The sequence below is a fragment of the Rhinolophus ferrumequinum genome, chromosome 12 (assembly GCF_004115265.2).
Source record: "Rhinolophus ferrumequinum isolate MPI-CBG mRhiFer1 chromosome 12, mRhiFer1_v1.p, whole genome shotgun sequence".
Classification (NCBI taxonomy): domain Eukaryota; kingdom Metazoa; phylum Chordata; class Mammalia; order Chiroptera; family Rhinolophidae; genus Rhinolophus; species Rhinolophus ferrumequinum.
The window spans coordinates 63,881,360-63,904,432 of record NC_046295.1 but is presented as its reverse complement, the minus strand read 5'-3'; the positions used below and the strand labels follow the sequence as shown (position 1 = coordinate 63,904,432).

General features: G+C 41.0%; 1 protein-coding gene across 6 annotated transcripts in view; it reads left to right on the top strand.

The window, feature by feature from the left end:
• The first annotated feature begins 190 nt into the window (after positions 1-190).
• ECPAS (Ecm29 proteasome adaptor and scaffold) overlaps positions 191-23,073 on the top strand; it is a 101,846-nt gene continuing 78,963 nt past the window's right edge. Inside the window, exons 1-2 of one of the 6 annotated variants that reach the window (XM_033122600.1) lie at positions 191-1,393; positions 9,856-9,946. In XM_033122600.1, the coding sequence (XP_032978491.1) occupies positions 9,925-9,946 (22 nt within the window). In that variant the 5' untranslated portion in view covers positions 191-1,393; positions 9,856-9,924. Of the gene's footprint in view, positions 1,394-1,532; positions 2,033-9,842; positions 9,947-11,495; positions 11,585-23,073 lie in introns of those variants that run through there. The other 5 variants (XM_033122599.1, XM_033122598.1, XM_033122597.1 and 2 more) reach the window with 5 other exon arrangements.

Below are 23,073 nucleotides of genomic sequence, written 5' to 3'. Positions count from 1 at the left end.
ATGGTGGGTAGGGAGGTAGGGGACAACCTTTCTTTTACACACTTCAGTATAGTGTATATTCTTTGCAAACAGTTGATTGTGCATTGATTTTTGTCTTCAGTGGAAAAAATGTCTTCAGAAAAGGGATTGGTTAACTTAATGTACTATGAAGTCATTAACAACAAGTGTTGTGTAGAGCTTTTTGAATTAACACGAAAGAATGTTTATGGGGGATAAACATTGATGCCTAACTTCACGGTGATTGCAAATCCCCTCCCCACCCTAGTCATATTGGGACTGCACATAGGAGTATGTGTGCTGCAGCGACAAGCCTTGGAGAATGTGCACTCAACTGTACCTGTTAACTGTAGTTTTCTCTGGGGAGTGGGGGAAGGTCTTTCATTTATAATTTTATGATATTCGAATCATTGAATTTTTTTTACAAAGATCACGTATAATTCTGTAATAAAAGCAATAAAGGAAATAAGGATGTTTTTACCTTGTACGTGCCTACGTTACATCTGGAATGACATTCAGTTTTCAAGACATTAACTAGGGCTTTATAGATTTCCACTGTTAGGAACAAATTTAATTTTAACCCACTTAGGATCTTGATTTCCTTTTATACAGAAGAAAAATGTATCTGATCTTGTACTTAATTTTTTTACGACCCCATCATCACTTAAAGCACAGCAATTCCACAACACCTTAATTTGAATTCCATTTTGCAAGTGTTTTTCACGTTTTGACCTTACGGACAAACTGAAGGAATAAAGTGAAAATAGGTATATTTAAAGTAAATCACTCGGGTCACCAAAAGGAAGTAGGTATTAGAATAAAAACAATTAAAACATAGCTCATAGAAGCATATATACTTGAGTTTGAGCTTTAAAAATCTTGGTTCATTTAACATAGTAAATCACTAGTAGGGCTTAGTGATTTTCCTTCACTCGGTAGTCCTAGTTTCTATGAGCATCAGAAACCTATACTTTATCACCCCGTTTAAGTAAGAGTCCAGGGAGCTTGGTCCGGGGCGGTCCGCGGCGCCCGGGCTCGCCCCGGACTGAGTCAGCGCTGGGGCCGAGAAGTTCGGCGGGAGGCGCAGGGCGGGGCTTCCTCCCTCCGACTCCGAACCCGGCTCTACTTTTCCGAGTCCACGTCTCTTCCTTTGGACAGGCGTGTTTCTTCAGGTCGGGACCAGCCAATGTGACAGCCACCTTCCTTTCAAAAGGGAAATTCGGCCCCGCCTCGAGGATCTCCCCCAGCCGGGGCAGCCCGGGCTAGCTTGGTCGAGCCCCTTGCGGACTGCAGCGCGTGGCTTCTCGGGGCCGAGTCCGCCGAACGCTTTCCTTCTGGGCGCCCACCGCGCGGTGCCGAGCGCAGCATCCCGGCATGGAGAACGGCTCGGACTCAGGTCAGAGGCCCGTGCGTCCGCCCCGCGCAGGAGTCGCTGCAGGCTGCGCCGGAGCGGCAGGGCGGCTAGGCCAGGCCTCCTGTACAGGCCGCCGCGTGCCCGGTCCGCGCGGGGAGCGCTCGCGGGCCGGCTCCCGTTCGCTGGGCGGGCGGCGGCAGGTGGGCAGGACGAGCCGCGAGCGAGCGAGGGCGGGCGGGCGCGCGAGGGGCCCGGCGGGGGGGCCGCTGGGAGGATGGCTCAGCTCTTTCTAAATATAAAACCGGCGTGAGTTGGGCGAGCGCGGCGCGGAGCCGCAGAGCCGCCGCGCGGGCCGGGCGCACCCGAACTCGGCCGACAGACGGCGGCGGCTCCGCAGAGGCGCGAGGCTGCGGGAGCGCCCAAGTCGCGACCGCGCGGGGGACCGCGAGAGAGAGAGAGGCGTGCAGCGAGGAGACGCAGGCGGCGGCAGCAGTGGCGGGCGGGCCTCGCGGGCGCAGCGCGGGTCGCGCTGAGCGACCAGAGGCGGCTCCGGGCCCCTGCCGCACCGCGAGCAGCGAGCCCCCAGCGCCGTCCGTCCGCGCCCTCCCTCCTCCGGCCCCTCCCTCCCTACCCGGCGCAACATGGCTGCGGCCGCCGCCTCCGCCTCCCAGGACGAGCTGAGTAAGTGCCACGGCGAGCCTGCGGCCGCGAGCCGAAGCCGGCGCTGCGCAGGGCCGGGGGCGGCGGCCGGGGGCGGCGGGGCGGGAGGGCTGGGGCGCGCTGCCGCCCGCGGGGCGCCGGGCCGGGTGGGCGGGCGGTGGCCGCGGCGTGCGGGGGGCTGGGGCGCTCGGGCCTGGCGGGCGGGCGGGGCGCCGGACGCCACCGCCGGCGTTTGTAGGCCTCAGGTTTGCACCGTCACGTTGCGAAATTGAAACCGGAGCCCCGGGCGGAGCCACCTCTGCCCGCGATCCGCCGGGCTCAGGGGTAGGGGGAGCCCAGCCCCCTGCCCGCAGTGCCTGGGCTGGTGGACTGGCCCGAACATTAGGGTGGCGAGCAGTGTCTTCCCATCCCGTCTGACCCCGGGTCCCAACTGTTGGGAGAGTTATAGAAATGGAGGTTTCGGTGAGGGGGAGAAGGTGCCTTTCTGTGACACCACCAAAAATTAGTGGAAAGGTCAAAAATAGGCGTTGACCCTTAGGTGGACCAGGAAGGACGGAGGGCAGAGGGTCGCGTCGCTAGTCGCAGCAGAAACCATCGGGTGACAGTGCTTTCGGAAAGGAGAGCCAGTACACACTGGACCTTAAACGTTGCAATTTTCCAGGGAACGGCGACCCACGTTCGGGGAGATCGGTGGTCACCCTGAATCCCAAGCCGCCCCGCCCGCCTCCTGGGTTGGCCTCGATGCTTTGTGGGAAGTGTAGTCCCAGGGCGTCGCCGGCCCTCGTTGGGGTCATAAAAATTCAGTTTTCCTAGGACGTGTAAGACAATTTCTGATTGTGTTTGGGGGGGTTAGATGAAATGCTTAAGGTTGAGGTTTTTTTCTTTTTGTTGTTGTTGTGTGTTTCCTTAATGCCGCCTTCAGTTTATGGCAAAAACAAGATAGGTGTTATTTAGGGATAATCTGAGTTTTAAATGGAATGAAGCATGGGGGAGGTGTCCCAAGCTTTGTTGAAGTTGCTGTTGTTACAGTCCCTTTTGAATTTTCCATATGAAAATAGTAATACACATAATTTCTAGTTCTTTGGTGCTTGGCAGTTTAAAGGTACTTTAATGGGCATGATCTCACTTTTGCCCTCATAACAAACAACCTTATGAGAAAGGTAGGGAGGAATTAGCCTTGTTTTAAAGAGGAGGCAGGGAGGGATTGGAGAGATTAATCAATTCTTTGCTGTTTTAACACTAATCTGGCGTAGCAGGAATAATGTTTGCTCATTTTGAAGCTGAAATAAACGATTGGTGTGACCCTGGGCAGGATGGAGAGTCTGACAGACAAGGTGTCACCCTGTGGTTAAGAGGTAGGCTTGGGTTGATAGTCACAGTGTTAATTGTTTGTCTGGAGCACCACCAGGCCTTCTGGGGAGATCAGTTCCCTTAATTTTTTCTTTCTATTTTTTGTTGTGGTAAAATACATATGACATAAAATTTACCATCATAACCATTTTTAAGTGTACGGTTCAGAGTATTGAGTACATTCATATCGTTGTGCAGCCATCACCACCATCCATCTCCAGAACTCTTCATCTTGCAAAATTGAAACTCTGTATCCATGAGACCCTAACTCCCTATTCCCCCCAGCCCCTGGCAACCACCATTCTACCTGTGTCTATGATTTTGGCCGTCCTGGGTATCTCATGTAAGTGGAATCATACAGGATTTGTCTTTTTGTGACTGGCTTATTTCACTTAACCATAAAGTCCTCAAGGTTCATCCATATTGTAGCACACACGAGGATTTTCTTCCTTTTTGAGGCTGAATAATATTCCATTGTAAGTATATGTCACATTTTCTCATCCATTTCATCTGTCGATGGACACTTGTGTTAGTTGTATATTTTAGCTATTGTGAATAATGCCACAGTGAACATGGTTTACAAATAGCTCTTTGAGACCCTGCTTCCGGTTCTTTTGGATATATACCCAGAAGTGGGATTGTTAGCTCAAAATTCTATTTTAATTTTTTGAGGAACTGCCATTCTGTTTTCCACAGTGGCTATACCATTTTCTGTTCCCACGAACAGTACACAAGGGTTCCAGTTTTTCCACGTCCTCACCAACACTTTATTTTCTGTATTTTTGATAGTACCATCCCAGTGGGGGTGAGGTGGTCTGAAATTTAAATTTTTATACTGTGTGACATCTGAGTTCCTGTTGTACCACTAAACATGTTAAATCTGAACCACCAGTTAGAATGGTGAAAAAAATTAGAGGAAGAAGTGAATATCATTTTAAAGTGGCTGACATATTTGTATATACTCATATGCAGTGTGTTCCTGTACATTAGCTACCTGTGAAAGTGCTGGTAATACTTCTTGTTAAGGAATTTCCTGGCTTTAGCAGCTACTGGAAAAGTTAGGAACAAATTGTTCCAATCCTTGCTTTTCCATTGTTTTGTTTGGTCAAATTATCAATCATCCACCACAGATAATCTGTTGACTTGGTTTCTGTATTTTTTCAGGAAAGATTAAGTACTTGGCAATTGGTACCTTAGAATAATTTAACTTGAAACACACACACACACACACACACACACACATATTACATATGCAAAGAAATTTCAAATAAACCACTTTTAGTTTCAGAATGGCTATAATAAAAGGATAGATGGCTGGCAAAAAGGTGCTTTTTAAAATTCTGCCATAAAAAGAGCTAAGTATCTGAATATTATTTCTAACTAATAGATGGCTATTAGCTGGCTATTATTTCTGACTAATAGATGATAATAAAAGCAAACTACTAGATAACAGCATCATTTTTTCTCTAATATTTTATTGTAAAAAGCTTCAAAAACAAGTTGAAAATGAGCATTCATATACCCACTACTTAGATTCTGCATTTGACATTTCACTAGCTTTATCACATATTTGTCCATCTTTCAATCCACGTTTATAATTTTTATTTTAATTATTTTTTTATTTAAAAAAGATTGTGGTAAAATACACGTAACAATGGATCATTTTAACCATATTTAAATGTACATTTCAGTGGATGTACTCAATCCATTTTTTTGATGCATTTCAAAGTAAATTGAAAACATCAGTACACTTCCCCCTAAATATTTCAGCACTAGCATTGTTTTAAGTGCTTTGTATGTATTCTTTTATTTGTCAAAACAATCCTAACAGGTAGGTAAAATTATTCCTGTTTTCTGGAATGGGAAACAGGCGTTTTAGATTCCCAAGGTTCTGCAGCGAGCAAGTGGTAGAGTTGGAGTTGGATCCCCGGTGTCTTCAGGCTCCAATGTGCACTCAGAACCAGCTGTTAGGCCAATTTACCTGTGTGCCCTAGTCAGTTGGTCATGCTGATTATAAGATCAAGTCAGATGCTCTGCTAAGTTCTCTGCCAAATGTTACTTTAATCCAACTATTTGACTGGTGTTTAACATTGCTGTGGGGTACAAAAGAAACACCAATGAATTGTAATACTTTTGAGAAGAAAAGAGGAAGAATACATGTAAACAGATATATAAGGAACCAAATGTTTGATTGTATGATATAGATAATGCTAAAGTAGTATCATCTGTGGTTCCCAGGTTCTTTATTTAGAGATGTATAGCTGGTAACACTGTTTCCATAGATTTCAAATGAACATTTTTTTACCTTTACATTGAAGTGATAACGTCATAAATTTAAATTAAATCTATGGGTGCTTTCAGTTGTATCTGCCAACATACTTCGTAGGAGCTCCTGAGAAGCAGAATGGACTATTAGGGTTGTATTTTATTTTTATTTAGTTATTTTAATTTTATTAATTTATTTTTGGAATAGTAGCATTGATGTATGAGAGTTGGCAAAAGGTAAGCAGGATAATCTTGAATTTGGGACTTGTTCTAATGTTTTCACAAATACCATGTAATTGTTACTTTGATCAAGCCAAGTAATTATAATAAAATAATAGTAAAGTTAATGTTTGTTGAAGGCTTAACCATGTGTTCTAATCACTTTAAAGGTACATATTAACTGATTTAGTCCTTGCACCAGGGTTCCCTGTGAATTTGGTACTATTGTCTCAGTGTTAGGGCTTCCCTCATATTATAGTTAGGGTCTCTGATTCCAAAGTTTGATAATTCTGCTCTACCACTCTATTTACTCTCTCTGAAAGGGAAAATAAACTGTTTATAACAAGTCAACATGGCTTTTTGCCCACTGTGTCTTGCTAGCTTCTAGAAGAAATGTCCTGTAAGTGTATAAAATTTGGCAATATTCAGATGAATAGAACATATTAGATTTTTGGGTAAGATGCCGAAACAGAGAACAGTTAGTTCTGACTGTTAAAGGCAGTTTTGAAATCTAATCTGTAAATTACTTAAGGTCATCGTCTGTAGATTTTTTTGTTTTTTGTTTTTTTTCTTTTCTTTATATTTAGGGTGATATAATTGTTTGGAGTGAAATGAAATTCAATGCAGGGCATGTGCGTTAGTTTTTCTTCTAATATTATCCTCTGCCAGTTCATGGAAAAGTTGACATTATGAGTATATTTTAGCAGTGGGTAGCGAGATTTCTGACAGAGGGAAGAAAGCATTTGAAACTTTTCATCTGGTCAGCTGTTTAGTGGTTTCATATTCTGGGCTTTATAATTGTAAGGCCTCCTTAGTATCTGATCTTCATTGGGATAAAGACAACTCATGAAGGGCCGGTCCAGTGGCCCAGTCGGTTAGAGCTCCATGCTCCTAAGTCTGAAGGCAGCTCCAAAGGCTGATGGTTCGATTCCCACATGGGCCAGTGGGCTCTCAACCACAAGGTTGCCAGCTCAATTCCTTGAGTCCCACAAGGGATGGTGGGCTCCGCCCCCTGCAACTAGCAACAGCAACTGGACCTGGAGCTGAGCTGCGCCCTCCACAACTAAGACTGAAAGGACAACAACTTGAAGCTGAACGGCACCCTCCACAACTAAGATTGACAACTAAGATTGAAAGGACAACAACTTGACTTGGAAAGAAGTCCTGGAAGTACACACTGTTCCCCAGTCCTGTTCCCCTGCCCCAATTAAAAAAAAAAAAAAAAAGACAACTCATGAAGGAGTAACAGCCTGTAATCTTAAAGCACACTGACACTATTCAATTTGGCGATTGGACATAGCCATGGGAAACTTTGCTTGCAAAAGTTGGCCAGATAATCAACATGTCAAATACCATTCTGAGAGTCTGCTGTGCCAGGAAGCCTACTGGCTTTTTTAGAGGATGAGACATGGAAAGCTGTGTAGCTGTGTAGGCGAATATGATTCTGTGGGCATACTGAAATAGCCCAAGAGAGATGGTTGCTTTAATGACAGCCATACCTGCAACTGAGTTGATCTTTGTATCATTTACATTTTGGTTGCTTAACCAAATAGGTTAAAATGGAAAATAACGATATTTCTGTTTTTTTAAGAAATCAACTTCTATTCTGATTTTTCACTTCTATCCCATTCTGTTTTGAATTATGTTTTCAGTAAACTGTAATATTTATTAAAGGCCAGTGTCCGTGAGAACAGTTGGCACCGGGGCATTCGACCTTGTTCAGAAGATAGATGTTAAAAATTGTAGGCACTGCCAGTCTGCTCAGATGGTTTGATCCAAGTTGCTCATCTCTGGTTTCAGGCCTGGCTAGTCTCTACCTTGATACTTGCCATCTTATATGGCTTGTTTCCCCCACACATTTATCAATTCCATAAGCAGACTTTAAAAATTGAGTGACTAACGTATGCTCCCGTCCTCACAGGGCTTAGAATTCAATGTAAAGACAGGTTTATATATAAATATAAGTAACAAATATGAAGTTTGATATGAAAAATGCCTAGTACAGTTCTTTGAAAATGTCAAAAAGTGAGAAAGCATTCCAGGCTGAGGGAATGGCTCGAGCAAAGACAGAGGTTGAAAAATGTGTATTTTCAGAGAAAGTGTCAGTAAGTCTGATATGCTGGAGTCGGGGTGCTATGGCTGCTTGAAGTACTGGGGAAGAGGATAAGGTTTGGAGTTTGAGACTTGGCTCTTTCCTTTTCTTCTTTGGATAAAATGTACTTTATTATTTTATTTTTTTGTTAGCTTCAGGTGTACAAAGCCACATAATGATTAGACGTTTACACCCCACACACAGTGACAATCCCACCAAGCCCACTACCCCTCTGACACCGTACATGGCTATTCCAATACCCCTGACTATCCCTATGCTGTGCTTTATATTCCATGACTATACATGTATATTTTTAATTATAGTTGACACTCAACATTATTTTGTATTAGTTTCAGGTACAGTTGAGACTTGGCCCTTTCTGCCTTTTACTATTTGGGATCTTGGGCAAATTATCTTATCTTTGTAAGTCTCAGTTCCTTTATCATAAAGTTGGAATAAGAAATGCTCATAGAGTGGTTAGGATTAATGTCTGTGAAAATGCACTGTATAAACAATGAAGCTCTACATAAATTATTATTTTTTAGTGGGGGTGGGCAGTAGATGAAGCTTGGAAGGGAGGTGGTGACCAGCTTGTTTTGTATAGGAGTGCCAACACTCCTCACTTGGACTCTGTTCTGTAGACGGTAGAGAACCGTCAGAGGCTTTTCAGCCGGGAGTGTGACATGAGTAGATCTGTTTTATAAGGATAATAGGTGGCAGTAGGGTAACTGATTACAAGGAGAGCAGCAGCGAGACTAATTAGGAGGGTATTACAGTTGCTAGGAAAAAAGTTTAGGGTCTGAATTGGGACAGTGGAAGTGTATTAGGCAAGGAGGTAATATAATCTAGAATCCCTAAAATAGGCAGAAATTATTGACCGAATAGGTGAGGCTTATTCAAGAGAGGGAGGAGTTAGAGATGATTCCAAGAATCTGGGAGGATGGAGGGTGTGGATATAGGGAGATAGAGGTGGAAAAAAGGGAGAACAGGTTTGTGTTCAACAAATAAATAATTTGTTGAATGAATGAATGGAATTATTGAAGCACTCATGTTGAGTTGTTTAGGGAGTCTGTTTTGAATAGTGGCTAAAACCTCTGGCATTGAAATCAGAGCTGGTTTTGAATCCTGGCTCTGCCACCTTTCAGTTAATATCCTGAACAAGGGACCTAACTTCTGGGCCTTGGTTTTCTCATCTGTAAAATGGAATAATAACAAAACCTGTTCTACACGGTTGTTATAAGAATGGGAAAAGAACGCACGTTAAGAACTTGGCATGGTGCTATGCATGTGGATTACAGGTGTGTGAGAACTTTGGTTCTGAAGCTTGGGAGAGTGTGGGGATGAGGGTGGAGTCATGGGAATGGACAGATTGTCCAGAGGACAGCCGTGAGAAGACGAAGACTCAGGGAAAGGGATCAGGAGTGCTGCAAAAGGGCGAAGCGTCCCCGGGTTATGACTATTAACCATGTACATTCTCAGTTGTAATGTGCTAAACGTGTACTCATCTACTGATAGACTTCTTGTAAAACTATTATATAATTCTGATACTTTCTTTCAATTTTATGTAAGGTTTTATATGTTTATGTTTATGTACATATGTACATATATGATAAAGCATATGTTGTATTGGTATTAGAGTTTTTTAGTTTTTAGTGAATAATTACCAGTGTATTTTCTTCTGTATTAGCATATTACTTTTACACAGTAAATTTTATTCATGAACACATTCCTTACTCTTTCTCCAATTTCACTATAATTTGTTCCCCTCATTCTGAATTTGCAAAGTGGGGCATCGAATTAGGGGATCTTAGCATAGAAATGAAAAGTGCTTTTGAAAAAAAAAAAAGGTAGCTATGAGTATAAATCTTTTAATTGTTTTTTTTTTCCTGGTGTTCTAAACAATAGATTCTTTATACAGTTGCATATGTACGAGTGGATGAACACACCATTGGTGGTCCAGAGGAGTTTTGTCACGACTGGATAAACCATGTATCACATTGATTGTAGAGGTTAGTAGATTTAGTTCCTCAGGCTGTGTACATTTTTTTTGTAGTAGCATTTAAAATGCCTGGGTTATAAAGCAGCACTTTCCCCTCAAGATCTTCATGGATTTTTCTCTGTAGCCATCCTGAGAGAATCAGTGAAATTCATTTCATGTTAAAGTTTGTAGAGGCCTGAAGCCTCTGTTCCCTGTCATTACGTAAACATAAATTTAAAAAATTAGCAAGAGAGAAAAAAGAGAAAACTTGAAGACATTACTTAGCAGTGCTCTCAAGGACAAGACTGTTGGTTTACAAGTAGCGTTGTCTGCAGCAACCACAAAAGATGCTTTTATGTGCTCCAGGAATGTTGTCATGAAGTTCATTGTTTTATTTGTGGAAAGAGGTTTCGAGAGACGCATTATCCTGGTAATTGGATAGTCCTAATTCTGCCATTTTGACATGCACTGTGATGGAAAAGCCACTTAATTCCACTTCATTCTGAGGCTGAACAAGAGTATGGTGTCAATTTTATTCTTGGATGATATTGGATGGTCCTTTGATTGAAACTCAGTAAGTTCAGATTGTAATTCTCAGATATCACGAGCTCGGTATCCAGTGAGTACCTGAGATTTTGTAGCTTCAATTCGAAGGTGAATTTTGTTGCTGTCTTTCTAATTTAACTATTGGGACCCTTCCCCCCAGTGCATTCTATAGTTTTTCAGTATGTATATTGTGTATGTTGCTTTAATTCATTTAGGTGGAATTTTGAGGGATGGGATGAATGGAATATTTTATAGACCAAAGTTCAACTTTAGAACAGCTTTTGCTATTTCACATGTATTCATTCCATCATAGAGAAATGGAAAATTGGGAGATTGGAGGAATTGTTTAGAATTGTTTAGAAGAGAAATGAGGACATTGTTTATTCGCTCTTAGATTCTTTCTTAGAGCTTATGGGCCCGTGACAGATGTGTTAATGTCTTATGATGTACCGAAGGCAAGCAGGACAAACCAGAAATGCTGGGATTTAAATACTGACTTAAATTAAGAACATTCTAGAGTTTACACATCAAAATGAGCATTGTCCGAAGTAAATGGCGGATCTTAACTGTCATACACTTGACTTTTATGCAGCCTGAACTCTTGCATAGTATATATTATCTCCTCTAAGCCTGCTTTCATAAGCTAATCTTTCTGCTCATCAGTTTACTAACACTGATTTCTAACTGGGTATCTGCCAGCTCCTGTCTCTGGATGAAAGGGCCTCTTCGGGAGGTGGGAGTGTCTGTGGGCCTCAGTACATCTGGAGTCTTTTCATTAAATCTAGGGTACAGATGAGGGCTGCTGTCTCCTCACTTGGCCCAACCCTGCCAAACTAACCCTATGACTTCCCTCCGTGTGTGTGTGTGTGTGTGTGTGTTGGGGGGAAGAGGGGCAATAGGGAATAGAGTATGTGAGCAGGGAGGAGTAGTCTTGCTATGGACTGTGCTGGGTTGGTTGGTTGGTGGGGGGTGGACGGGCGGGGCTTAAAGTAGCCTGACATCATATGCGTATGTGTAGGACTTCTGAAGTGGCAGGAGAAGAAAGACTCCCCTTCCCTGCTCAGAATCTAGTGCATCCTGATGCAGAGGTTTCCATATTGGACTATCTGCCTGGGCCCTGGAGGTAAGACTGATGGGCTAGGTGATAGAAAGATGGCCTGCCATAATTCTGGGTGGTACCAGCTAGGGACTGTGTTAGCAGGAACCTCTGGCTTAGGATCTCATTTCCTGCAAAGGTTCTTATTTGCCATCCCCTAGGGCTGCCCTGGCTGGAAGGAGGCAATTCCCTTAAGAACCATGATGGTTGTCTCTTTCTGGGAATGGATCTTCTCCACATCTCTGACTTACTATATACGTGTTTACTGGTAGAGTTCCTGACATTCTGCTTTTAAGTCCATTTGTGTTTAAGGAGTTCCTTTTTAAAAGGTGGGGGAGGGGGTAAGATTATTTAAAAACTAAGGAGTAGAGATCACAATTCTAAGCATTAATTCCTGAAGAAGTATCCTGTTGGCCTCATTTGGATTTTGCCAAGTATTAGAGTGGTGTTCAGTGAATTGAAATGGTATATAAGAATCAATAAATACGTGGACTTGAACTACCTGGTAGTACCTGGTTAGATTTATAATTCACAGGGTTTATCTGCCAGAAATGAGTATTATATACAAAACCTAGATGTTAGCTAGGAGCTTCTTTATTCATCATTATTCACCAGTTTCAGCCTCAAACTCCTAATTGCAGATTGTCAAAGTTCATAGGTATTCATCCTCCCCTCCATCACATCCAATTTTTGAGAATTTCCTATAATTTAGTCTACTTACGTGTTTCTTAGCTTCTGGGCTCCCATTTCTGAAAATGGTGTTTTGGTTCCATCTAGGTTAGCTTGGACATGAAACCCACCTGTTTCACTGGTATGCACATAAACACAATCCTCTTTCCCCAAGCATTTCAGGAATTTAGTTAACTATTGAAGATGTGTGAGTCATGCGGAAAGAAAGGCCCTGCTGTAGGGCCTTGATTTTCCTCCCTTTTGCTGGTTTGTCCTCCCTATCTTTTTTTCCTCCTTTCCTTCTCTCTGCAATAACTACTGAACCCTCCTGATTTGGAGCAGAACAGTTCTGCCACACAATCAGACCTTTTGGAATTTCTTTCATCTTCTTCTTTCTCCTCTCCTTCGTCTAAAAAAATCCTATACATTTGTCATGATATTAGAAAAACAAACAGTCCCTTTTCCAAGAGATTCTGATGTCAGATGTTACAAATTGCCACCAATCCTCTCCTTTTCCTTGCTATAGATGTTAGCTGTATAAACTTCGAAACATCTTTTCTAATGCAGAGGAAGTATAATAATATTTCATGCATTCAACAGGTAATTGAGCAACGACTGTATGCAAGGCACTGAGTTAAGTGCTGGGATGTGAAGAGATTATATCAGTTTCTCAGCCGGGGGAGCTCTAGAGATGATTGATGGAGCAAATGAGTGAGTAGGCAGTCAAATGGAGTCAGAGTCAAGTCACACCTCAAAGAGCTCTTAAGGTCTAGAGAAGGGAAGATTGGGCAGTTACATAATGTACAGCAAAAGGTAACTAGTGGCAGGAGAGATGTAGAAAAGGTCTGTGGGAGTTTGTACGGCCAGGATGGGATGTGTAATTGAGGAGCATGTAGTATTTGGGCTGGACCTTGAATAGGGAGGATTTGGATGTGTGGAGAGTCAGAGATGGTTGGGAGAGTATTTCCAGGTGAGGGACTTGGTTGACAAAAAGAATTGGGCCTGGAGAACACATGGTACACTTAACAAGCTATTGCAATTTGGATGGCTGTTGGGGAGTGACAGACAGTATGCATGGTTGAGAAGGTCCCTTGAGGCTAAAATCTTAGGAAAGACATCCTCTTTGATCTGACACTCACCCTAGGCATGTGCTAGCTGCTTTTTAAAAAATGTGTTTTTTAATATATTTTTATAGAAGTACGTCTTTTTTTTTTTTTATCTTGGCAAAGACCTTCCATTTGTACTTGGACCCAGCTGTAAGCTGGCTTAAGCAAAAATGAGGCACTTATTATAAGGAATCAGGGAGTCTTATGGAAACAAGAGGGGCCTTTAAGAGGGATTTGGAACTAAGGACTGGAAGTCATCCAGTTCTTCCAGCTTCTCTCTGCGCCTTTATGCTATTCTTTCTTCAGACCAGCCTCTTGTGATTTTGTGCTCGGTAGGATAGGCTGAAGATGCCCATGTCATATCTCGTGGCTTGAAGGGATGAACTGAGTAAGGGACCCCTCCTGACAACATTGACTGTGGCCAGGGTACCAAGTCATGTTGTACATAGTTGTCTAGTAAGGCTTAGAATCCTCTCCACTCACTTTCTCTGCTTCCACCTTACTGTAATTTAGCATACTAGAAGGAGCATTGGGTTTGGACTTGGATTGCCTGGAGTTTGAATCCTAGTCCTGCCCCTTACTACCTTTGTAATCTTGGTCAACATTCGGAATGAATTCTAGCTCTGTTTCCTCATCTGTAAGTTGGAGCTAATGTTGCCTACTTCAAAAAATATACTTTAGACGGAGGTACTGTGTTCTAGTGTGTATTTGGAGGGTAAAGACACTTCTAGGTTTAACTTACAAGTCTGAGTCTTATTAGCTTCGTGACCTTTCACAAGTCAGTCAGATCTGGAGCTGCAGTTTTTCACGCATAAATGCAGACAAATAGCTGCCCACCCCACAACATTTTTCTCAGGCTCAAAAGGCCATGTGAAATTACTTGGTGACTGCAATGTATTTACATACACTGCTTCCCTGAAAATAAGACCTAGCTTGGACAATGAGCTCTAATGTATCTTTGGAGCAAAAAGTAATATAAGACCAGGTCTTATTTTACTATATTAGAAGACCGGGTCTTATATTAATTTTTGCTCCAAAAGACGCATAAGAGCTGATGGTCCGGCTAGGTCTTTTTTTCGGGGAAACATGGTATGTGTGAATCAGAAGAAAGTAACTATCATTGGGGAGAATATTTCCTATTATTCTGTTATAGTCTGGTATACTTCTCTGGTTACTTGACATATCTTTCTCAAAATAACCTGTAGCTTTGCATTATTAATTAATTTATGATACAGTGAGCAGTGGTCTAGGTATTCTCAGCTTTCCCTTTCAATCTCACCTTCCAGTTTAGGACTCTAACTTGATTAACAATTTAAAATTTACTTTCATATTCAGGAAAAATAATGTTCTTTGTAGAAAATTTACGCAGCCTTAAAAAAATCTGAAACTTACCACCCTGAAATAAAACCCTTTTCTCTTTTTAATTCAAGTTATTCATGCTCATGGAGAAAATTATGATAATAGAAGTAAACAAGCCAAAAAAGAATCCTGTGAAATTGTGCCACACAGGGATACTCAGTACCTTAAATATGGTCCTTTCCCTATTCTTTTTGACAGTGTATGTTTTTCTTGCATACTTTCAAAGGAATGGTTCATGTTTGTCATGAAAAGTTGACACATCGAAGGAAATTGATTTATTGTTTTTTTCTTTGTTTTTTCCCCCCTTAAGTGATGATGTGAGTGAAAAACTGGTATTTGCCTTATTTTCACCCTGTGAGAAAAGAGCCTTTCCTCCTTAACTCAAAGTCAAAGTTGTATTTTTTTGGAGAGATCTGGAGAGTGAGTGATTTATGTGGACAGTTTTATTTCTTAGGAATAATTACACATTTTCAGAAATAATGAGTGGCTAATGGTGGATAACACCAAAGTGAAATCCTTAAACCTTTGTTGGTCATTTCTTCCTTTAGGGGAGAAGGAGGGAAGGTCTTTTACTTCTTTTTAGAGATAGAGAAACTTAAGACAGGCAAGTAATTTGAGTTAGAGAATTATTTAATGGAAAGTAAATGAATGTATTTATTTTTCAGTAGATTTTTTTTCCCTACATGGATGTAATAGTTGACATAATCTAATCTGGAAATTGGTTTTTGTTTAGGGATTTAAGAACCTCAATGCTTTTGATATGATTCCTTTGAGACTAAAAATTTGTTTTACGACTTTATTTTCTTAGAGCAGTTTTAAGTTTACGACAAAATCGAGAGGAAGGCACAGAGATTTCCCACATACCTCTTGCCCCCCACAGTTGCCTAGTCTCGTGCATTATCAACATCTCTTACCAGAATGGTACTTTTTAATTTTTAGCCAAGAATAAATGTACATTGACACGTCATAATCACCCAAAGTTCACAGTTTATGTTACTGTTCACTCTAGGTGTTTTATATTCTATTTGTTTGGACGAATGTGTAATGACATACACCCGCCATTGTCATATCATATGGAGTCTTCTCACTGTCCTAAAAATCCTCTGTACTCTGCCTGTTCATCCTTCCCGCTTCTTTCCTCCCTGGCAACCACTGATTTTTTTACTGTCTCCAATAGTTATGCTGTTTCCAGAATGTCATATAGTTGGAATCATACAGTGTGTAGCTTTCTCAGATTGGCTTCTTTCACTTAGTGATAATGTCTTCAAGGTTCCTCCATGTCATTTCATTTCTTTTTAGCGCTGAATAATACTCCGTTGTCTGTATGCACCAATTTATCCATTCACTTACTGAAGGAATCTTGGTTGCTCCCAAGTGTTGGCAATTATGAATAATTATAAATATCCATGTGCAGGTCTTTTTTTTTTTTTTTTTTAAAGATTTTATTGGGGAAGGAGAACAGGACTTTATTGGGGAACAGTGTGTACTTCCGGAACTTTTTTCCCAGTCAAGTTGTTGTCCTTTCAGTCTTAGTTGTGGAGGGCGCAGCTCAGCTCCAGGTCCAGGTCCAGTTGCCGTTTCTAGTTGCAGGGGGCACAGCCCACCATCCCTTGTGGGAGTCCAACCGGTAACCTTGTGGTTGAGAGGATGCGCTGCAACCAACTGAGCCATCTGGGAGGCAACTCAGCTCAAGGTGCCGTGTTCAATCTTAGTTGCAGGGGGTGCTGCCCACCATCCCTTGCAGGACTTGAGGAGTTGAACTGGCAACCTTGTGGTTGAGAGCCCACTGGCCCATGTGGGAATCAAACCGGCAGCCTTTGGAGTTAGGAGCCTGGAGCTCTGACCGCCTGAGCCACCGTGCTGGCCCCCCCATGTGCAGGTCTTTGTGTGGACATGTTTTCAGCTCCTTTGGGCAAATACCAAGGAGTGCAATTGCTGGATCATATGGTAAGAGGATGTTTAGTTTTGTAAAAATCCAAGACTGTCTTCCAAAATGGCTGTACCATTTTCCATTCCCACCAGTAAATGTTCTGTTTTTGTTTTTCCATATTCAGTAAGGTTCCTTTTAAGCTTTAAAATTCTGTGATTTAGGGGTGGCCTGATGGCTCAGTTGGTTAGAACGTGAGCTCTGAACAATAGGGTTGCCAGTTCGATTTCCACATGGGCCAGAGAGCTGCGCCCTCCACAACTAGATTGAAGGACAACGACTTGGAGCTGTTGGGCCCTGGAGAAACACACTGTTCCCCAATAAAAAAAAAAAATCAAAAAAAAAATTCTGTGATTTAAATTTCTTTCCTTATCCTTGAATTATGGCTTCTTTTAAAATATGTGCTCTGTACATTATTTTTTCTAAAAAAAGAAATGTATTTTTTACTGAAGAATATTTGAAGAATATATGAAAATATAAAGAAGAAAAATTACTGATGTATTTTCTTTTTTATATAGTTGTATCTATTATGGTGTATATATTCTTTTAAAAATAATGAAATATTTCAAGTGTGAAGAAAAGTATAGAGAGTAGTGCAACACTTACGTATGTCCAACCCATCTTTGTCAAATATTTACATAATAGTTTTTTGCTATTAGCTTCAAGTCTTTCATTTCATTTTATTTTAATTTTTTAAAAATTTATTTTATTGGGGAATAGTGTGTTTCTCTCCAGGGCCCATCTGCTCCAAGTCGTTGCCCTTCAGTCTAGTTGGGGAGGGTGCACCTCAGCTCCAAGTCCAGTTGCCGTTTTCAATATTTAGTTGCAGGGGGCGCAGCCCACCATCCCATGTGGGAATTGAACTGGCAACCTTGTTGAGAGCTTGAGCTGTAACCAACTGAGCCATCCAGCCACCCCGATTTTATTTTATTTTTTTAAGAAATAAACATAGATGCAATTCAAGCTCCTGTGTTACCATTTATAATTTTTTTTCCTTCTCCTTTCTCTCCCCTTCCCTTTCCTCCTCCTCCTCTCTTCCCTTCTTGATCAGAGGTTGTCATTCCTGTGATGTATATATCAAATGCAATACACATATATTGCATTTGAAAACTTTACATACTGTACATATCCTTCTGCAACTTGCTTTCTTTGTTTGATCTTCGTTCTTTAGATACTGTCATGTTGATCCGCGTGACTTGTAATTCTTATTTATTTTCAATATTGTATGACCCTGCCTCAATTTCTTTATCCATTTTTCTGTTGACTGACATTTAGACTGTTTCCATTTTTTTGCTTTTACTGACCCTGTGGCTATGAACAGTTGCTTACAAGTGTCCTTGTGTTTGTCTCTCTCTTGGGAGAGTTTTTCTCTAGGACAGTGATACACAAAATGTGGTCTGAGGACTGAGGAATTACTTCTTGTAAGTAGGGAGCTTGCAGCAGAATGTAAATCAGGTATCATTGTTAATGATTATATTTAACATTTCTTATCCTAGTGAAGGAAAAAGTGTTCCTCATTTCTTTGCTGACTGTTGATAAACATTTTACTGCTGGGTAACTTTGAATAGCGCTGTTCCAGAATAAGTTTGCCTGGAGTGGAATTGCCAGGTTGAAGGGTATGTGCCTTTTTAACTCTACTAGAGATGAACTCACTAGAGATTTGTTCTTCGGAAGTCAGTATCAGGTACACCCATCAGCAGTGAAGTCAAATCTTGGTTTATTTCCAGTTTTTGCCAATATTTGATACTATTAGATTTGAAAAGTTTTTGTAATGTGAAGGGTGTGAAATTATATTTCATTGTTGTGTTAATTTTGCATATTCCTTGATTGAGCATCTTTTTATGTTATTTAGTTTATGGGTCTGATCTCTGAATTGACTGCTTATTCAGATAGTATCCTTTTTCATTTAAAATTTTGGATTAATTTGATTTTTCTTGATTTGCCAGAATTTTTAAAGTATTCTGCATTCTTTTTTTATTATTTAAAAAGATTGTAGCTATAGCTTATCTTTTTACTTTATGGTGTGTTTACAATATTTAAAGATCGTATCCTATTAGTCTATGTTTTGTGCTTGAGTTTTAATTTTCCCTTTTCAGTTTTCTTTTAAAGGCTTGAAAATCTTGCTTTTTACATGTATGTCATTAATCTACCTGCAAGGGATTTTCAGTTTTTTTCCCCCCCTGCATGAGTTAACAAATGTTTTCTAGTTCTCATTGACTAGTCTGTGTTTTCTTTCCTTAGTTCTTCTGACCCTGTACTCAAGTTTTTTAGTTTTGTTTATTGCCTGTTATTCCCTTTTTTTTGGACGCTCCTTCCTCTACTTTTGAATGCTGTTGTCTTCAGCAATCTGTCTCAGGCCTTCTGTTATGTTCTTTCAGTGTGCAGTTACTACATATGTGTACATGTGTGGTAAAGCTGCACAGCATCTTTGCCTCTTCCTTCTTCACTATACCCATGATCACCAAGGTCTGACACATACCGTGTTTCCCCAAAAATAAGACCTAGTCAGACCATCAGCTCTAATGCTTCTTTTAGAGCAAACATTAATATAAGATCTGGTCTTATTTTAATATAAGACCAGGTTTTATATAATAAAGGTAACCATATATAATAGAATACCGGGTATAATATAACATATAAGATCGGGTCATATATAATATAATATAATATAATATAATATAATATAATATAATATAATATAATACAGTATAAGACTGGGTATAATATAATATAATATAATATAACACAATACTGGGTATAATATAATATATAATATAATGCCGGGTCTTATATTTGCTCCAAAAGACGGATTAGAGCTGATGGTACCTCTAGGTCTTACTTTTGGGGAAACACGGTAGTAGCATTTCAATAAATACTTGAATGAGTGAATGATCTACATAGTGGAGTTACTGCTTTACAGTAAAAGCAGGTGCTGAGCCTTGAAGGAGGGAGAATTTAGAAAGCAGGGAGGAGGTAGGGTGAACTACAATTCCTTTTTTTTTTTTTTTTAAGGAGGGTGCAGCTCAAAGAGGCCCTTGCGTGGATCGAGAACTGGCGACCCTGGTGTCAGCAGCACCATGCTCTAACCCACTGAGCTAACCGGCCTCCGTTGAGTGTTTTCTGACCTTTGAATTTGTGTTTTTTTCTGTTTTGTCATAAATACCACCTGAATGAGACAAATTCTTATGACCTTTGGGTGATTCTCTTGAACACGGTTGCCTGTAGTATACGTAGTATAGTGCCCCGTAGAAAATAGGGTCATTCATTGTTGTAGACAGTTGCCTGGTGTAGGCAAGGATTTTTAGACTGAAAGTCAGAAGATCCTAGATCCCATTCTATTTCTTGCTCTGCTGCAAATAACCTCTGTGACCTAAGGTGAGTCCTTACAATATTTTGTGCATTTTATGTTAAACCGTTTTCAATCTTCTCCAACTGTGAGTCCAGTAGGAATTTTTCTTTGTATAAGTTTCAAAATAAAATTGTTTTCTTGGCTTGGGTGTTTGTTATATAGGTGTTTATAATAATATTTCATTAAACTATATATTTATGTTTTGTACATTTTTCTAAATGTTTAATTTCACAATGAAAAAGATGTAAAAACTCACAGAAGACTGGGTTTCGTACATCTCTGCATGTGCCAAAAAAAAAAAAAAAATCCAGCTGGATTATACTTGAATGCAGAAAGCAATTATCATAAGAGCTAGAAGAAAACACAGATAAATATGTGTTGGACCACCCTCAGGTTCAGTGTTTTGCGAGGAGGATTCACAGAACTCAGCATATGTTTGTACCACTAAGGCTCATTACAGTGAAAGGATACAAAGCATAATCAGCAAAGGAGAAAGGTACATGGGGTGAAATCTGGAGGAAACCAGGTGAAAGCTTTCAAGAGTCCTCTCCCAGTGGAGCCACACAGAACATGCTTCATTCCTCTAGCAATGAGTTGTGACAACACATGTGAAATGTTGTCTACCAGAGATGCTCATTAGAGACTCAGTGCTGAGGGATTTCATTTGCTGCTGGTCACGTGGGCACCTTCTGCCTAACATGTACCCACATCCCAGATTCCCAGAAGGAAAGCAGGTGTTCAGCATGGACCATATTGCGTGTACAGTTTAGGCACGGTGAGTTGCTCTCATAAGTTCTAGGAATGGTGGGAACCCTCCTGAAATCCAAGTTTCCAGGTGTCAGCCAGTGGCCAGCCTTGGCCAGCAGAGACTTCTAAGAGTACCAGTCTCAGGCTTGCTATGTTAACTCTTTTCTTCAGAATATTATATTTTGTATTATATTGCGGTAAAAAAGTCATTTCTAAGCATGACTGGAAACCCAGAAGTCATAAAAGGAAGGAATGGTAAGTTCGTATTTAAAAAATACTTAGATATGAAAAGAAAGAAAGTGGTGTAGAGTCACAAGGTGTACTAGGAGAAAAGTATTTGTAATGTATGGGAGAAAAGGGGGAGATTTTTTTCCAATGTATAAAAGCTTTTACAAATCAGCAACTCAAAAGAGTAATGAGTAATTTGCTGAAGAAGATATTTCAAATGACCGATAAATATTTGAAACGATACTTTACCTCAGTAATAAAATAGATATAAAGTAAAACATTATGTGATCATTTTTCATTTATCATATTCAGCTAATATTGATTACTTACAGTCTTTGTAAGATTGATTACTCTGTGTAGCAGTGTGTATAGGGAAATTGGTACTTACATATACTGCTGGTGGCATAAATTAGCACAGCCCTTTTGAGGGATGTTTTTCCAAAAACTATTAAACTTGTTGGCACGCCTACCCTTTGACTCAGCAGTTCCATTTCTAGGGTTTTAGCTTATGGAAACCCATACACAGATAAAGATGGCTGGAAGTTCTTTGGAGCGTTGCTTGTAGTACTGTAAAACTGGAAATAACACAAATAGAGTGTTAGTTAAATGAATTATACTGCTTCTATGGACAAAGTTGCCATGTAGCCATGATCAGTTAGATCTTTATGTAGTTCTATGGAAAGATATTTAAGATTTTTTTAAATATATGCAAACATTTTTTACTGTAATTTAGTATTGAAACCTGACCTGAATGGATATGAAATTCTTTATAATCTTTGATGATTCCACTTAGTGTGAGGATCCATATGTTTCATTGCAGAAATATGAGTGTAGTTGATTACAAGTACTGCTCTAGAACCAGCCAGTGGGTGGATAGGGTTATTTGAGATAAGCAACATACACACTTCTATTCAAAAATTTGGAGGTGAAAGATTTGGAGAGATTTGAGACATGGATTGCTTCAAGGGTTTTTTTCTCCTCCTTTCTTCTGCCTTCTCCCCCCACCTCCGGTTCAAGCCGTTGTTTCTCAGTCTAGTTGTGTAGGACACAGCTCCCTGGCCCATGCTGGTATTACGAGCCTTGCGTTCCCCCCCCACCCCGTCTGAGGCAGTTGGTCACCAGGTCACAGCAGCTCACGGCAGCTCACGGCAGCTCTCGGCAGCTCACGGCAGCTCTCGGCAGCTCACGGCAGCTCTCGGCAGCTCTCGGCAGCTCACGGCAGCTCTCGGCAGCTCTCGGCAGCTCTCGGCAGCTCACGGCAGCTCACGGCAGCTCTCACTGGCTGCTGGCCGCTCATGGCAGCACACAGCAGCCCCGGCTGCTCACGGTAGCCCAGCTCCAGGGAGAGCTGTTGTTCACAATCTTAGCTGTAGAGGGTGCAGCTCACTGGCCCGTGTGGGAATCGAGCCGGTGACCTGGCATTAGGAGCTCGGCGCTCCAACCACCTGAGCCACCGGGCCGGCCCATCTCCAAGGGTTTTAAATAAAGGGTTTGTGTTAACTAAAAAGATAAAACAAAACTCTGAAATAGTATGTGTCGTATTCCAGTTTTTAGGTTAAAATATTGTTAGTGTATGAATAGGAAAAACCAATAGTTCAGAATATATTCCCCATATTTAACAGTGATTATCTGAGGGTATGGCAGTGTCTTTAATTTTCTCATAAGTGAAATTAAGTCCATACCGTGTTTCCCTAAAAGTAAGACCGGGTCTTATACCGTATTTCCCCGAAAATAAGACCGGGTCTTATATTAATTTTTGCTCCCAAAGATGCAATAGGGCGTATTTTCAGGGGATGCCGTATTTTTTCATGTACAACAATCTACATTTATTCAAATACAGTCAGTCCTGTCATCTTCTTCTGAAACATCGTCATAACTTACTAAATGTGTCCGTCTGGCTGACGATCTCAACTGGGGCTTATTTTCAGAGTAGGTCTTATTTTCGGGGAAACACAGTATGAGTTTGAATAAGACGAATAACATCATAATTGTGGAGAGGATGGCACTTGCTTCTGATTCCTGAAGTACTATTTGTCATATCAGACACTTCTGTGATGACTCTGAGAATCTCAGTTCCTACAACTAAAAACTGATTCTTTGTGAAAGGTGAGCTTTGTTTTAGATTTCTTTT